This window comes from Maylandia zebra, linkage group LG7 (assembly GCF_041146795.1).
Source record: "Maylandia zebra isolate NMK-2024a linkage group LG7, Mzebra_GT3a, whole genome shotgun sequence".
NCBI classification, from domain to species: Eukaryota; Metazoa; Chordata; class Actinopteri; order Cichliformes; family Cichlidae; genus Maylandia; species Maylandia zebra.
This window is the reverse complement of record NC_135173.1, coordinates 57,848,461-57,866,976: the sequence shown is the minus strand read 5'-3', so window position 1 is coordinate 57,866,976 and position 18,516 is coordinate 57,848,461. Positions and strand designations below refer to the sequence as shown.

Here is an 18,516-nt window from a genome sequence, read left to right as displayed (position 1 = left end):
GTCGGAAATAACAAACAACAAACCAAAACATTAGTCGCACCTCAGTTGAGCTATTATGCATGGAAAAAGGAAATAATGACTGAAGAAAGACACTCACAGTCTTCATCAGTGGCATCCAGTTCCTCAATCAGAGTACACTCGATCAGGGACAACATTCCTCCCTGCTGTTATTGGAAGAGAAAACACAGCTTAAGTTAGTTATGTCATTTTTTATTTAGAAGAATATTTCCCAAAGGAAGAGGGAAAAGCAAAGTAAAAATTCAAAATAATCGTTAATATTATAATATGAACATTTCTAAATAAAAAATTAGGAAGCAGCTGATTGCTGTTTTTAACATTTCCTCAAATATTCCTCAAATATCCTTGAAAGGATAAAGAGCTGGTCCAGTGTACTGCATCCAGGACAAAAACTGGATTGTTCCTCCTGTATTCAAAGTTCAACTAATCTACATCCTCTCTTCTCTAGTACGGTGGCATAGACCTTCCAAGAGAGGCTGAGTAGTGTGAACCCCTATAGTTGGAGCAGATCCTCTGGTCTCCCTTCTTAAAGAGAGGAACCACCACCCCAGTCTGCCAAATCAGAGACGCTGCCCCATAGCTCCAGACAGTATTTCCAGAACCCCACTGGTTTGGCCAAAATCACCATGGCAGGGACCAACCACCTTGCAGCCACAGCTCCTTGCTACAGCCTCAGCAATGGAGGTGCTGAACAATGTCCATTTGGACTCAATGTCCCCAGCCTCCCTTGGAATGCTTTTGAAGTTCAGCAGGAGGTGGGAGTTATAGATCTCACAGATCAGGGCCTCTGCCAGGCGTTCCCAACACACCCTCACAATATGTTTGGGTGTGCCAGGTCTGTCCAGCATCCTCCCCCATCACCTGATCCAACTCACCACCACAGCTCCTCTCTTCACCCAAGTGTCCAGAACATGCAGCTGCAAATCTGATGATGCAATTACAATATTAATCATCAACCTGCGAACTAACATGTCCTGGTACAATGTGCACTTAGAGACATCCTTGTGTTCTCTGCAACTAACAGAGAAGGCGATCGTGGCTCAAGATTTGGGAGTTCGCCTTGTAATCGGAAGGTTGCCGGTTCGAGCCCCGACTTGGACAGTGTAAAGCACTTTCCTCAGGGACTAGTAAAGCGCTATATAAATACCGACCATTTACTAGAAGTCTGTGGCTTGGATCATATAGATATGGTTTGTATCAGACAGATAGCAAACTGAGGGGCTACACCAAAGCCTGGTGTGAGTTAAAAATATTTTGAAGTATGAATCATGGAAGATTCCAATAATAAAAATGTTGAGATGGGAATTAGCATATGTTTCCTTTAATATTTTTCCCTATTATCTTAAATCACAAGACCGTTATCTTTTGTGTGTGCTGATGCAAAAACAGAGCAAGGAAGGCATTCAAGTTTTCTGCTTTGATGGGAAATAATATTCATGAACATGCTAACCACAATGGAACCAAGATGGCTCCTTTTAGTTTTCATTTTGATTTTGCTCATTTTAACTTTGAAAAATGGTATAATTGTTGAACCTTTAAAGACCACCAGTTGGCTTTTACTATTGTTTTATTTTTGATATTATGCTTAGTGGTTTAAAACTTTTAATGCATCAGTGCTGGTTAGGTCTACCTTAGCAAAGAGTTTTCAAACCAAAGGGCACTGCCCACTGAATAAATAAAATGCAAAGTTGTGAACAGGTGAAGCTGACCTTGAGCAAGTGAAGCTTCCCTCCCGATGTTCGGGTACAGATGAGGAAGTGTTTGGTAAAGAGAAAACATTGTCGCTCTCCTTCCTTCCTCAGTGAGAGAGAGCCCAGGCGCACCTTACTGAGAACACCCCGTTCACTGCTGGATGGTAAATGGATGAGAGAACCTGCCCACAAACAATGAGAATGAGTAAACTGATTAAGAACTGGAATAACATGACTTGGTAAAGCATGAAATACAAAGACAGAAGCTCACCTTGTCTGACGAAAGTTTGACTTGTGTCTAAAAGGATGTCACAGCCCTCTACAATCATCCTTTCAATGGCCAAATTCTTCCTGATGTTCTCTGTGTCGCTGACTTCATCATGTATCATCCTGCCAAAACAAACAATGATGGATGGACAATGGATGTTCTGGGGCCTGTTCTTCGTACCGCGCTAAGTGAGTTAGCTGGATGAGATTGTTGACGATTTCGTGTGATCCTGGATCGTTCGGTTCCCCGAAGCCCATCCGGGACTTGCTGTCATAGCAACAGAGCCGTAAGCGTAAACCTGCTGGGGAGCAGGTTTACTTTATGTAAACAGGATTAGATCGCGGCCACGCAGGTATGTCCGCGTCATTCATACGAAAGCAACAGCGATATTCCACCACTGTTTCACCATAAATAAATAACATCAATGTAACTAAAGATAATGCAGCACTTGATCCTTTTATTGATTTCACACAGATACATACAGGTCATTCCCTAAAAAAGGGAAATGTACTATTAACATTCTATTACATGTATGTGATTATTACAGATGTAATTCATATTTCAGAGTAGTAATTGTAAATTACTTCGTGTAATCAAGATGAGAGACCACGGCTATAAAAGCGAAGGTGGATTTGGGAAGTCTGTCGCAGTCATATCCTGTCCGTTTACGCGAGCAACCCATTGCGGAAGGTGCAAGATTGATAAGGAGAGTCCTCAGAATTCAGCGTATATTGCGGGACAGACAGGATCCTTTAGCTCAGCGCGACAGTGTGCTCATAGAGAGATATCGATTTTCCCGTGAGGGTATTATTTACTTAACCAACTTGTTGACGAGGGGGTGCAGGACCACCACCTGTCTTTTTTTTTGCTCTGCCCTTTTCTTGGTTGCTGTTATGAACAAACAAACAGAGTATTCCAGGGTCTCTTTCCAAGAGACGACAAGCAATATAAGTGATAAATATTACCATTCTGTAGAATATTCTTATATTTCACTTTTACTTGTTCCCATGTTCTAGTGGGTCCTGTTGTGGCTCTAATGTGAAAGGGGATATAATATAACATATTATAATATAATATAATGTAATATAATATTGGATAATATGGTGTGATATGATAAATCTACCCTACCGCCTACTGGTGTTGGCCAGAGGGGCCGATGGCGCAATATGGCAGCCTGGCTTCTGTCAGTCTGCCCCAGGGCAGCTGTGGCTACAACCGTAGCTGCCTCCACCAGTGTGTGAATGTGAGAGTGAATGAATAGTGGCATTGTAAAGCGCTTTGGGTGCCTTGAAAAGCGCTATATAAATCCACTCCATTATTATTGTTATTATTGAATTACTTACGAGTTTGATTTGTCAGCAACTTTCTGCCAGCCCTCTCTCCTTGCTTTTGCAGCCTTTGCAGTGTTCCCTTGCGTTTTAATTAAACTCTGAAACTCCTGAAATCCCTCACTCAAGAGTTCTTGCTCTGCTGCCGAAAAATACCGAGCGCGCTCCTTCGACATTTTCGCCGACCAATCAAAGGGTTGCCGATCAATGTTTCTACTATCGATGCGTAGCCCCTGTTGGGCCACCCAGTGATCTCACATTACTTCATCCAGCTATACTAATCGTCAACAACAGGTGTGTTCGGGGAACCGGAATAGCGAGCTCAGAGTTAGCGCGATGATTTGGTCTTGGATGTTTCATTTGATCTTGGATGTAGTAAGCGACGTACGAAGCACAGGGCCTGGTCTGCTAGTCATGCTCTTTAAAAATATTTTCCTTCATGGCTAATGTTAGTGTGCCTAGGTCTAGTTTTTATTTTGTTTGTTTATATTTCTAGCGCCCTAAGTTCTTTAGTATCTCCTGATTTCCAGTCTTAGGTTCTGTTTAATATGCCTTTCCTTTATTCAGTGTTATGCCTTTTTCATGTCTCTATCTCAGTGTCAGGTCTGCATCGCCATTCTACGTCCCATGTTAATATTTTCAGTTTTGCTTCCCCTTGGTCTTGTCATGTTCGATTACTCCCAGCTGCGCTCTCCTCCTGTGTCTAATTTCCCTCGTTATCACTCTCTGTATTTAAGCCCTCTGTTTTCCTTGATTTATCTATGATTGCCATCATTCTCTGCCGTGTGTTGTGTCTGCCAGCCTGGCTGCTAGTTATTTGTTTTCTCAGTTTAGTCAGCGTTTTGGGTTTTTTTGCTGTGCCTCCATGTTTGCCTCCAGAAATCTGCATTTTGGGTCCTCTACTCCTGCCTGCTGCACACAGACCATTACACCTAAAGCCTGTTGAAAGCTGACTATAACGAAGAGTAGACATCAACCTAATTCGATCCACGAACTCAGGTTTGCCTACAGCAATTTCATAGAAGTCCAAAGATTACACAGCCAGACATCCATCAAAGCTTAACATATAAACCTCCAAAATTAAAAATGACTGGTTTCTAATCCAAAATGTTTTTAAAGCTTGTTTGTAGCTTGACATTGTTGATTTGGTTGCCTGGCCCAAGTATTACTCCCAAACTTTTAAATTAATTTATTTCTGATCTATAAGTATTGAATAATTATTCCATAGTTTACTTACGAGGAACACACTGATACAGTTTGTGGGTTTTTTTTTTTTTCCTAGAAGGTTTTGCTGTTATATTACTGGCTACATCATCAGCATGCACTTCACACGCTGCTTCTTTGGAGGTGTCTGATAAATCAGAAATATATGGGTTTCTCTCACAAAATTTAAACCTGCAGATTCCCATTTTGCAGTTTTTAAAGAATAATTGCAAACCATTACCTTTCAATACACTGCTCTCAGGATTAAAACAATGTCTTAAAATAGCATTCTTGTTCTGAGAAATGTAACTTTTTAAAGCAACAACATGACTCACAGTACTCCTACTACTTAAACAACATCTAGAGATTGCTTAGCTTCTGTTAGATGGCGTGTTGCCATTTCACTTAAGTAGCTTGGTAGATACTTGTCTTTCATTTCATTTTCCACCTAATTATTGCCAGCATAAAATCTTTACCGTTCTCCTTTCAATAGCCACTTTGTTTCTAATATGATATGAAATCTAATATGGGGTAATTGTTTCTATATAATGAAGAGTTTAAGAACTTTCACTACTTTTCAAACACTGTTGTTGTTTTTATCTCTTCTTTTTTTTTTTGCACGCTCTAGTCTAGTGCACTGTCACTTTTCATGTACTACATCAGTACTGAGGCTATTGAGGCAGTTATGTGCTGCAGGTGAAGCCAATTTTAAGCAGAACACTGGTAACTCATGTTTATGTGGTTCATATAAATCTCAGAAACCAAATAACTGATTCAAGCTAACCATATTTTTTTTATTATTATTATTATTCAACAACAGTCTGAGTATTTAATCAATACAATCATTTTCTTAAACTGTATTCATAAGCACACACTCACTTTGACAGTTCCTCCAGTTTGGATTTGGCAAACTCAAGACTCTTGCGCTCCACATGCTCATGAGGTGTGTGCGCCAGCAGCTCGTGGAGAGTTCTGATGTAACGGGGAATCTAAAATGTAAAAAAAACCCATGTGACTATTTGTGAAATACACACAGCACTTCTATAAGAATTAATTGTAAATGGTTAAACGATGAAATCCCATCCAAGCTATTCCAAAAAAGTTCCGAATGGGAAATTAACTTTTTAAATAAGAGACTGTGTGAAAGATCCACCACAGACCAAACCATGTACTCATGCTTTTCAGCATCTATTATTAATACGGTTGCAATACACTTCAGACGGCTGCAGCTTTGCAGCCACACACAACAACACCAACACTGCAGGACCTAGTTCAGCCTTTAAGCCGACGAGGCGTGATTGCAGATGCCGCTCAGGTGTCTGCCTCCCCTGCAGTGGCACTGCAGACCACGCCCCACCACAGACTGAAACGAAGATATTAGAGATCTTTGAATGACGAAAAAACAAAGTTATTTAGATTAATGCAAATAAATTTACTATCCTGCCATTTGAGCTCATACACAGTATATCAGTATATGAGGGCAAATATATCAGGTCAAGGCATTTAAAAGTAACCATGTTATATGACTAAATATTATACTTTGACTATATAACACTGTCTTTATTTATTGTATCATCAGTGTTTGTTGCAAATTATTAAGCCTTACAGTTAAGCATATTACATAGTTTTTATAACAGCAGCTAATGGATTACATTGTTTAATGTAAAAAGTACCTGAAGCATTGGATAAGTGAGGAATGTCTCCAGCATCCGACCCTCGCAGGCTGCGTTGGATTCATACTGTTTCAGCAGCTTGTCAAAGTCTCTGTTCTGTTTACAGTTTGCCAGCACCTGAAGACTGTACTGGTGGTTACGCACAAACTCCTGGTAAATGTTCAGCATCGGCAGTAGAATGTCAAACAGGTCCGCTGGGTGTCAAAAAGAAGTTTAAAAGACAACATCATTGAAGGTTTTCTAGATTTTATTAAGCTTAAAAAAAAAAGAAGATCACATGTAAAAATCCAAGATGTATATTTAACCTCCTAGGACCTGGCGTCCACATGTGGTGGACATCACATTTTGGGTTGTCTAGACCCAAATACTAAATTTTGCTCTACAAGGGCATGCTATCCACTTACGAGGACATTATACTGCCACTGTTCTATCGAAATTTAAAACAAATGCCCTCAATTGTGGATCTCATTTTTCTCAGAAACAAAAATCAGGTAGAAAAAAAAATCTTGTAATTCTTTGTTTTTACATTCATCATGTCCCAATATGTCCAAATATCAAAGAGAACTTAAAATGCATGCCATTGAAGAGTTCAGGTCTTGCATACTGCATACTACACAATGTATTATCAAAAGGTTGTTCTACTATAAAAAGCAAAAAAACAAGTGATTTATAATAATGGGCCACTTTATTTGTGGCCCACACATATCTACTTTAGGGGTGCAATGATACACAAAATTCACGGTTCGGTTCGGTTCGATACTTTGGTGTCACGGTTCGATATTTTTTCGATACAAAAAAATGTTCATGCCTTTTTAATTTGTCATTTATTAAAATTATAAATATATATTTTAACTCAAAAGTACAGTTTTTAAATTTAACCCTAACCCTTGTGCGTGTTTTTTATTTTGACAGCGAATGCGCACCTGCGGACCACTTATGTGCAGCCCTGGTTATTTAGCTCGTCATATCGCAGCCACAGAAATTCTTTTGTCCATGAAACCATAAAGCTGCACTTTCTTTTTGCCTTATAGTCTGATTTGTCATAACTTCTCCGTTTTGTGGTAAGCTTTTCTTTGGCTGTCACTTCTTCACCCTGACCTGTCTTATTTGGCTCAGCAGAACTGAAATGCTTTTACACACTCACTCACATAAGCTCAGCGATTCTCTGTGCGATCAACCTCTCACATGTTTAAGCTTGCTGCGGGAGATTTCACTTGTCATGTTTGCATAGTAAGCTAACGATTAATAAGACGATGTCAGAGGAATTGGTGCACAAATTATCATCACTCACAGATCAGTACTGTCGCTCTCTATACACAGTTCGCACGATTGCAAAGTGAAAGCAAAAAAACGAGCGCAAATTCAAACGCGACTTCAATATGTCACATATTGACAGTGGCTCACCGATGCCAATGACATAATTACCCAGCTACATTTCTGAAAGAATGCAAAAGCATTGACATATATTTTTCCTACAATAGCCCGACGGGCAGGGCAGAGATAGATTTTGGTAGCCCGACTGAAAAAATCGCTAGCTCCGGGACATCGGGCTAGCGATATTGCAAGCCCTGTATCTGATTGAGGAATCACTCATCTTTGGAAAAGAGAGTTTATTACAGAGAAATGGCTCTTTCCAAAATAAAAGCTATACTATCCGCTTCTTCTGGGCTATATTCTCAGCAGCATAAGGAGAATCATGTGCTAACAGCTGTCTAAATGACTCGGCTAAAGTTAGTAGCATGCTTGCTTTTTTTTGTCTGCTTCCACTTGTCTTTGCACTAGGATGATGTCGGAGTAAATGTGCAGTCATATTCGTTGTGTTCCCACTAGTGCTTTCAGGTTAATCTCGTTGAAATGACCTTAACGCCACAACACGGCAAATCTCTGTTAACGAGCTACCGCCGATCGCTCTGTGCATGGGGCTAGACGGCCAACACGTTAACGAGCTAACTGCGCTAGCACACTAGTTCACACCAATGTAATTGAGCATTGCATGGCACATCCAACATACTGTTTTACTTTAGTCCATGACTCGCTTACCTTCAGGGTCATACGTCACATGAAAACCAAAATAATTCCAAACGCCAGATCTGAATGAGGGTGGGGGAGGTGCCCTGCGCTCTTCCTTCTGACTATGCTGTCTGTGTTGAGCGCTCACTGGATCTGCGCTGGACAGTGCAGCCTAGGCGGAGTAGTCGAACACAGATTCACTGAGTGCTCAACACAGACAGCATCGTCAGAAGGAAAATTGATAAAATAAATTACAAATGTTGTATTGTTCGATACATATGCGTACTGAACCGAAAGCACTGTATCCAACGGTTCAATATCGATACGAATATCGTTGCACCCCTAATCTACTTCATACAAATCATAATGCAGCAATTCAGTGCATTTATCAACGTGACCATGGTCAAGAAGACCTGCTAAATTCAAACAATGTATTGAATAAGCAAGATTTAAGTGACTTGATGCGTGGTATGATTATTGTCTGCAAACAGGCTGCTTTGAGTATTTCACACACTGCTGATGCACTGATATTGTTCTACATAACAATGTCTAGGGTTCATGGAAAATGGCCAGTGGAGAACATATCTGGCGCGATGCAAAAATATCTTGTTGATGACTTCAGAATAGAATGGCCAGACAGCTTCAAACTGATAGTAAGGCGACAGTAACTCACCTTGTTACAAACAAGGTATTTCTGAAATCTGAACACACAACACATCAAACCTTGAAGCAGATGATCTACAGCAGCAGAAAACCATACTGGGTGTTAGTCTTGTCAGTGAAGAACAAGAAAGTGAGCCCACAATTCACACAGGCCATCTGTCCTGCCATCTATCATGTGCCATGTTCAGGCTGATGATGGTGGTGTTCAGGATGGTTTCTTGGCACACTGTGGGCTCCTTAGGACCACAGCCTGCTTCAGTACTTTTGGTAACCCTGTTCATCCCATCACATTACATGTTTAGTTCAATGTACTAGAAATGGCCTCCACAATCACCAGATCTCAGTCCAATAGACCACCTTCGGGATTTGGTGAAAACGGGAAACGTGCAACCAGCTGCATGCTGCTATTGTGTAAATGTGAAAATCTCAGAGGAATTCCAGCACTTTGTTGAATCACTGCCATGAAGAATTAAGGAAGTTCTGAAGGCAAGCGTAGGTCCAACCCACAACTAGACAGGCACACCTGATAAAGTGATCAGTTTGGTTGATCTCCCTTTCAAGTTATCTGTTCAAGCATTCCTGCATCAATCCCATGTCTTCTGCTAATTTGCAGATCGATCCCTGTTTGTCCCATTCTGACCAAAACAAAAATCCATTAAACAATCTAATTTTGCATTCACCTAAAAAAAAAACTTTGCAAATAATCCTGCTCCTTTGATATGCTATGAGTAGGCACCTGATGACACATGCTGCACTTTAGTTCATTTGCACCAAAAGCTCTTCCTCAGATGCCTTAGGATGTAATAGTAGAAGTTTGCATCCATTAATGGTGAACAACCCAGTGAATCTAACAAAGAAACCATTAACACGCTCCCGGTGAAAGCTCCTGCTGGCTTCATGTTTCCAAACTTAAAACTTCTATTTGTTTTCTGTCTTGCTGTCAGAAACTCAGTTCTCATCATTAGCCTTGACCATCGTAAATGAAAAATGGAGAGATTCTTGTACAGCACTTTCTACTCTACCACTCAAATATATACAACATGTCTAACTCACCCATTAACACCGGCACTTTTTTCCATGCTTTTTCTACCCACGTGCCTTCTATCCAATCAAGATTTCAGCCAGCAACTTGGGGTGGCTGTAGCTCAGGAGGTTGAGTAAGTCATCTACTAATTAGGAGGTTGGTGGTTCAACCCCTGACACTGCTGCAGTCTACATGCCAAATATTCCTGGGCAAGATGCCATTCCTAAGTTGCTCTTCAGTGCATCCATTGGACATATGAATGTTTGTGTGAATGTTAGACAAAAAGCACTTGCATTAAAAAAGTGCTTGACTGAATGAAGCAACTTGTTGACTACTCAGGAAGTGCAGAAAAGAACCAGTTCATTTATCATGTACCACTCTAGTCTACTTCCACAGACCACCCTGTTCTATGCAAGCAGTCAGAAAACTCCACTGGAAGCTTTGATATACAAGGAGATGAGCTACATGTAAATCAGAGGTGTGGTTTTTTTTTTTTTTTTTTTTTTTTTTTTGTTCTCTATACATGTAGTAGTAGAACCTTCTGACCACAGCTTATGTTAAAAAAAGTGTAAGCTTGGAAACACTCACCCAGAACTAGAGTAGGCCAGTTGGCAATTCGGGCCTTCAGACCTTGATGGAAGATTTCATGCAGAAACATGATGGTCTCACTTCATAGCGAAAGAGAGGGAGAGAGAGAGAGAGAGAGAGAGAGAGAGAGAGAGAGAGAGGAGTGAGTTCAATTCACCAAGAATGAGTTTAGTAGTATAACTATAAGGCCAGGAAGGCCGCAAGAAGGATCTAGGTTTGGTGCGTTACACCTAGACAGTTTATAGAAGCCGTTTGCTAACCAGGCTGGCAAGTGTTAGCTGATGACTTACTACATTCTCATATTTGTTCAGAAATTGATGTGTGACATCAGTATTTTATATCTAGTATATAGTTTATTACAAACTTTATTATAAACTATTACAAACAGCTGAAATACAGGATTTGTGTGAAAAGTTACGCAAAACAAAAAAAAGAGAGTTGCACCTGTTGAGGAAGATGCTGCTAACATCATCATGGCGAATGGGAGGTTTCTTGGAACTGGCAGCCATGCGGAGCGGCCTAAGGAAGCAATTCACCAGGATGGAAAGCTGCTGCACGTATTCTGTCTCTGCTTCCACCATGTTGAACACAATATGGTTCCTCTTCCTCATGCTCTCAGCGTGAGGGGAACAGATATAGTCCTGGACAATGATTTTCCACTTCCTCCGACACAGCCAGCCACGCATGAAACTCTGCACCTGTATAGCCATTGCACACTAAGTTTCTCTCACAACCTTGTCTCTCTACATTTTAATATGCAGTTACAATTCTTTACCATTTTAATTTTTTTAATATCGGGGTCTTCCTCGTCTTGGTTGTTCTGGTGCGGCTGCATCCTTTCCTTGGCTTTGTTCAATACTGTAATCTGCAACAACACAACAACAGCGTCCATATGAAAAAATGTGCAAAATATAACAAAATATAAAACATTCATGGGAACATTTTAAAAGGTAAAAAAAAAGAAAAATCCCAAATAATAGGCCCCAGAATCAGTGGAGTCCTGCTGTGATTTAATTTAGGAATCTGCATGCTTTGATTTTAGAGTGCATGTGGGTGCCTGTGTGTGACAGTATGTGCATTTATGTAGCCATGCAGATGCACTCATGCATACTTCTGCTTTGAGCCTCTCAATCTCTGTGTCCTGGTCCTCCAGCTGAGTACGAAGCTGATTGGCTGCAACCTTCTCAGTCTCCATGATCTGGTCCAGATGGATGTACTTCTGCATCAGGATGTCACGTTCAATGATGATACCAGAGTAGCTAAAAGGAGCACAGGAGGACAGTACTGAAGTCGGTTAGTGTGGTAATTTAACATGTACAGAGAGCTTTGTGTGCCAATTTGTTTTAGTTATAGACTTAAACGAATGATCAGGTAGTAACCTGATATTATTGACACCTGCAGTAATATGTCATTGTGGGCAAGTAGAGGCATACTTTCTACTGAATGTTACACTAAAAATAGGAAAGACACAGAAAGTGAGACCAGAGAAAAACAGAGGTCGAGTTACGAGATCAAGTCTGTGATGTAACCATGCAGCACTACAGCACCAGTGTGACCTAAATGTGAACCGCTGCGAGCAGAAAGAACACACACTTGCACACAAATGCACACAGGCATGTTAAACAAATATGGAACAACATGAGGTAGTAGTGTCAAATCTGCATAAACACACAAAAAGAGCAGAAGGTAGAGTTTGAGTCGCACTTTTCAGCACAGCACATTTTCTCACAAAAAGTGTAGGAACAACAAGATGAAATTGTGGAACATTTTTACTACAAGATAATAAGAAAGAAAAGATTTTCATTGTAGTGGAAGGTAGTGAAACAAACAGCATTATCATGTACATACATATTTCATTACAAATAAAGGCCCTGTGTTGTCAGTTTTACCATCAAAATGTACCAGAAGTATCAAGAGTAACTTCTGCAGTATTATGTTACACCTAACATTATAAGAAATGTCTTCATCCCTGAAATGCCTTCATTTGATCCAAAACACAAAACAATAATACCTAGAAAGAAAGACAACATTTCTCTCAGGAACAGAGAGGGGGGACAGTCCAGTCTCTATTCTCTATTCTGCACACCTCAGAATTCCACTGAATTGTGCTAACAGCATACTTTTTGAGGTTCTCCGAATCTCACTCGCACTGACTAAGCTGTAAAACTGTGAGGAACCTTGGAGTCATTTTTGACCAGGACATGTCCTTCAATGCATATATTAAACAAATATGTAAGACTGCTTTCTTCCATTTGCGCAACATCTCTAAAATTAGAAATATCCTGTCTCAGAGTGATGCTGGAAAACTAGTTCATGTATTTATTACTTCCAGGCTGGACGACTGTAATTCATTATTATCAGGAAGTCCTAAAAACTCCCTGAAAAGCCTTCAGCTAATCCAAAATGCTGCAGCAAGAGTACCGACAGGGACTAGAAACAGAGAGCATATTTCTCCTGTTTTGGCTTCCCTTCATTGGCTTCCTGTTAAATCCAGAATTGAATTCAAAATCCTGCTCCTCACATACAAGGTCTTAAATAATCAGGCCCCATCTTATCTTAATGACCTTGTAGTACCATATCACCCTATTAGAGCACTTTGCTCTCGCACTGCAGGCCTACTTGTTGTTCCTAGAGTATTTAAAAGTAGAATGGGAGGGAGAGCCTTCAGTTTTCAGGCCCCTCTTCTGTGGAACCAGCCCAGTTTGGATTCGGGAGACAGATACTATCTCTACTTTTAAGATTAGGCTTAAAACTTTCCTTTTTGTAAAGCATATAGTTAGGGCTGGATCAGGTGACCCTGAATCCTCCCTTAGTTATGCTGCAATAGATGTAGGCTGCTCGGGATTCCCATGATGCATTGAGTTTTTCCTTTCCAGTCACCTTTCTCACTCACTATGTGTTAATAGACCTCTCTGCATTGAATCGTACTTATTATTAATCTCTGTCTCTCTCCCAACCGGTCGCAGCAGATGGCCGCCCCTCCCTGAGACTGGTTCTGCCGGAGGTTTCTTCCTGTTAAAAGGGAGTTTTTCCTTCCCACTGTCGCGAAACTGCTTGCTCATAGGGGTCATATGATTGTTGGGTTTTTCTCTGTATCTATTATTGTAGGATCTACTGTACAATATAAAGCGCCTTGAGGCGACTGTTGTTGTGATTTGGCGCTGCATAAATAAATTTGAATTGAATTGAATTAAGCTACCCTCCATAACTGGACGAGTAAATGGTGGATAGAAAGTAATTATGTACTTACATGATGGATGCAGGTTGCTGATGAACTACAAGGATAAGTTACTTTAGTTGTTGTTAAACTGAAGTGTTAAGCAGTTATTTTATACTTTTAGTGCAAGTTTTCAAGGAAACTAATACCTAGACTACTTTTGTGCTTACATTTGGCTTATAGTATATTGTGTCATGGATATAATATCATATGTAAGATTAAAACAATAATCAATGGTAAGACTTTGAGCAGTAATGAAGGAGTGGTCTCTAACAGACACGTTGATGGTTTGGAGGAAATGATTACTGAAGTTAACTCAGAATCAGAATCAGTATCAATCAGGCGGAAAGAAAATTAGTATCAATAGTATAGATAGTATGTGTGATGTTTATGAGTCATTTCTTTCGCAACTGTTAAAACCTCTGAAGAAATTCATGACGTCATTACTAGTTAAGTTCCAACAGAGCTCTGACTCTTGGCCAGCATGGCTTCAGTGCTAGAGAGAAAGGTTTTTCTTATTTTTTTCAATCAGTGAGGAGTAGTACGGCTTCTTAGCTTCACAGTTGGCTTTTTTATAGAGCAAAAAAGCTTTTTTCCACAAAATAAAGATCTTCTAAATTAGTGAGATGTAATTTTTTACGCGTTACTTATGGGTTATCTACTTTAAGGTTCACTTTGAGACTCTAAAACTACCCTAGCCCTCTGATGCATAGTGGTCACTGGAGTGGACAGCTACTAAAACGTACATATCTCTTTAATGCATTGGTTTCTATGGTGGAACTGCATATTAGCCTCTAGAGTGCTCTCTGCTGCCATGCTCCATTGAGGTCAATTCAGTGTTCAGTTAGTGCAACTGCAAGTAAATTTCCTCTGAATCAAAGATGGCAGACAAACTGTCACCCCTGCCGACCACTGCTGGCATATCCTGTCAATCCTTCTATGCTAAAAGAGCCCAACAGGTTAAAAAAAAAAAAAATGATGATATGCAGTAACATCTAGGGAAGGATATTATCTGTTTGGAATAAGAAATTGTTGTGTCTAATATGTAGAAAACTATGATGAACCATGTGTCCAATGAAGTGGACATCATGCATTACCCACTATATTTTTTTTAACATAAGTCATAAATTGTCTCACTGTTTTTTGGGACTGTTTTGGTTATGAGTAAGCATATAATTGTTACATTTATAAACTACTCATTTAAAATATATATTTTTGTGCAGATCAGCTGTAGTTTGAGTTACTATAATAATTATTTTATCATATTTTGTAGACTTCAAATGCAGCAAAGAATAAGGCAGGGTACAGAATAGTCCAGGAAATTCCATCCAGCTCCAGTGATGATGATTTCATTGATGAGTGCAGTGATGATGAGTTCAGTGATAAGTCCAGTGATGATGAGTGGCTGCCAGAGCAGAACAGAGACATAGGAGCTACGGATGATGAAGACACAAACAGTCAGGATGCAGAAAGTGAGAACGATGAGGGGCAGGATGAAGAGGAAGGTCAGCATGATCAGGGAGCTGTGGGAGATGGGTACATGGCACCTGACCATACTCAAGCCCGCAAAAATATTTGGAAAGTCCAAGACAATGACTTTGATGGAGACTTGCCTCCTTTTCTAGGAGAGTGGAAATTGAATGTGGAGGGGAAGGATCTCATAGATTTCTTCAGACATCTGTTTCCAGCAGATCTAATTGATAATATAACATACAACACCAACTTGTATGGGAAAGAACTGTCAGTAACAGGAGAAGAGATTCACCCTCCAGCAATGCAAAAGAGGAAGACCCAGTGGGACCCCACAACCCGTGAAGCGGAGAGCAGTCACCAAAGTAGCCTGTGAGGTCAGGTTTGCCACAGGATATCACTGGCCCCAACTGACCGAGGTGAAAAATGCAAACAGATGCCATGATGTTGCGTGCACACGGAAGACCAAATACATCTGCATGCAATGCTGTGTGCCATTGTGCCCTGGATGCTTTGCAAACTTTCACACAGCCTAGCTGTGATGAACATAGAAGTGTTCGGAGATGCAGAGACTAAGATGTCAGTTTGTGTTTTCTTCCAGCATGCTAATAAGGGCTTGGTAATACTGTCCTGCATCGTTATAGAACTGTGTAGACTCAAAAATGTTTCTCTTGTTGGAGATAGTTTGCCATATTCAGGTGTAGGATTCACAGCTAGGACTGTTGATTGGTTTTGTTATTTACGTCTAAACATTGGGGCCTTATGAGTTGAAAGTTCCAAAAAAATTGCTGAGATGTTTTTCAAAGGATACAAGCAAACAAGTGTTTGTATATTTACAATAGAACACAAGGTAATTAATTTTTACAGTAAATTCACAGTATTTCATGCTAAGTGCTCGGGCGCATGTAGTCCACTGGAGTGGACAAGTTAATAACTTTATAAAAAAAACTTATTTTTGGGAAAAAAAGAGTTGGACATTTTTTTTCATGTCCTGAGAAGAATAAAAGCACTTAAGAAAAAAATCTTGACCAAGGCTTTCATAATTCATGCATCAGAGGGCTTTAGAGCCCCCGAGAGCAGCCATTTGGCTTTTCTACCTTTAAAACTCGCCTTCCAGCCAAATGGCTGGTAGGTGTTTAGCTAGGCTTTAGCTTCAGCCAAGTGGAAGCTAAATTGGCTAGTCATTCATATGTAAATTAGGTTGTTACATGAGAATTCTGGAGGGGAGTGGGGGTGTGTGATTGAGGGTGTGGGGGAGCTGCTAAAAGCTGTGCACTTCCTTTTGTGTTTCATCTTGATGCATTCTCAATCATCAAGGGAAATAAATCTCCAAAAGTCACCAACTTGGAGTGTTTCAGTTTGCCATCTTAGGGAGAAATCAACACACATGGGTGTATGTCCTTTGTTGCTGAGATTTATTGATAAAAACAGTACAAAAAAACCAACCATTTGTACACATATTTACAAATAATAATAAAAAGTGAGTGAGTACATTTCAACATTTTTAGCAATCACTCACAATCCTGGCACTGCCATGGTATCTGTAGTCTGCATTTACCACATGTGTATCTGTAGCAGTGAACACATCGCACAGTGGCATGATTGTTCTTGCATTTGTGTTTGACCTGACACATGGCTCTTTTTCCAGGGCTAGGTGTGGAGGGTTGTGTCCAAAGCAACTGTTCTTTTCTTGCCTTCTTCCCAGCTTCCCAACACTACCAAAAGGAAGCCAAACACTGTCACCCTTTACAACAAAACAAAGTGTGGCGTGGATGTGATGGACCAGATGGTTCGGGAGTACACTGTCTGCAGAGGAACACGGCACTGGCCAGTTGCCGTGTTTTACAACATGATTGACATGGCAGCACTGAATGCACATGTGCTGTATCAAGCATACACCGGGACGAAGGAAAGACGGGTGGACTTCCTGGTGGAGCTTGCAAGAGAGTTGGCTCACTCTCATGTAGCTGGGAAAAAGGCAAGAAAAGAACAGTTGCTTCGGGCACAACCCTCCACACCTAGCCCGGGAAAAAGAGCCATGTGTCAGGTCAAACACAAATGCAAGAACAATCATGCCACTGTGCGATGTGTTCACTGCTACAGATACACATGTGGTAAATGCAGACTACAGATACCATGGCAGTGCCAGGATTGTGAGTGATTGCTGAAAATGTTGAAATGTACTCACTCACTTTTTATTATTATTTGTAAATATGTGTACAAATGGTTGGTTTTTTGTACTGTTTTTATCAATAAATCTCAGCAACGAAGGACATACACCCATGTGTGTTGATTTCTCCCTAAGATGGCAAACTGAAACACTCCAAGTTGGTGACTTTTAGAGATTTATTTCCCTGGATGATTGAGAATGCATCAAGATGAAACACAAAAGGAAGTGCACAGCTTTTAGCAGCTCCCCCACCCCCTCATTCACACACCCCCACTCCCCTCCAGAATTCCTAGATAACAACCTAATTTAATGACTAGACAATTTAGCTTCCACTTGGCTGAAGCTAAAGCCTAGCTAAAAGCCTACCAGCCATTTGGCTGGAAGGCGAGTTTTAAAGGTAGAAAGGTAGAAGGCTGGGCAGTGCTGCTCTCGGGGGACTCTAAGTGCTAGACAGGTAAAGCCGTCTGGTGCTGGTTTAGCTCAGTGGTTGAGCTGGTAACCATATGTTACATGGCCTGAGTGGAGCAATGCAGGATTGAGTCTGACCTGCAGCCCTTTGCTGCATGGCTTTCCCATCTCTTAATAATAATACATTTTATTTAAAGGCGCCTTTTAAAATACCCAAGGACACTATACAGAACAAATGAGACAGGCATAAAAACAGGAAATAAACACACTCTTGCTCTACAGCAGGTATTTTTCAGAGTTTTATGCTACATGCCCTTCCTGATGCAACCAAGGGAAATTTGAATCGCTGGCTGGAATTAAACTAAAAACCTTTCACTTACAAGGAAATATCTAAACCACTGCAGTATGGAGCCATTAGAAAGATCAAGTCGTATACAGATGAAAATACATAAATTACAATATTTTATAACATTGTAAAAGAGTGAAAACTCTTGTCACTTCATACCTGGCCTGCTGGATGCCCCCCACCCATTCATTGCAGTCCAACTCATCCTCTGTTCGCATCTCTAGAGGTTTCTGCCCATCGTGGCCAAAATTGACCATGAAGTAGTACTATGTGAAAGAAAAGAGACAAAAAGTAATGTGACTTCATGCTTGGAAAAAAGATCTCTAATCTTAGGTCAGAGTATTTTTTTCAACAGGTTTATTCAGGCTTACAATCTAGACAATGACAGAATTATTATATGTTTTTAACTCAAGTTTAATGAAACTACATTAATGTATGT

The 18,516-nt window shown here is 40.4% G+C and overlaps 1 protein-coding gene across 10 annotated transcripts in view; it reads right to left on the bottom strand.

The window, feature by feature from the left end:
• Positions 1 to 18,516, bottom strand: part of rasgrf2a (Ras protein-specific guanine nucleotide-releasing factor 2a) — a 51,381-nt gene that overhangs the window by 22,070 nt on the left and 10,795 nt on the right. For all 10 annotated transcript variants that reach the window (XR_013099557.1, XM_076886769.1, XM_076886770.1 and 7 more), the window contains exons 2-11: positions 18,237 to 18,343; positions 11,578 to 11,725; positions 11,242 to 11,331; positions 10,911 to 11,164; positions 10,467 to 10,546; positions 6,182 to 6,375; positions 5,388 to 5,497; positions 1,981 to 2,099; positions 1,728 to 1,891; positions 98 to 164 (exon numbers count right to left, since the gene is read on the bottom strand). Coding sequence is in view for 9 of the 10 variants with exons in the window: in XM_076886769.1 (XP_076742884.1) it covers positions 98 to 164; positions 1,728 to 1,891; positions 1,981 to 2,099; positions 5,388 to 5,497; positions 6,182 to 6,375; positions 10,467 to 10,546; positions 10,911 to 11,164; positions 11,242 to 11,331; positions 11,578 to 11,725; positions 18,237 to 18,343 (1,333 nt within the window). In the remaining variant the exon portion in view is untranslated. The remainder of the gene's footprint in view (positions 1 to 97; positions 165 to 1,727; positions 1,892 to 1,980; positions 2,100 to 5,387; positions 5,498 to 6,181; positions 6,376 to 10,466; positions 10,547 to 10,910; positions 11,165 to 11,241; positions 11,332 to 11,577; positions 11,726 to 18,236; positions 18,344 to 18,516) is intronic.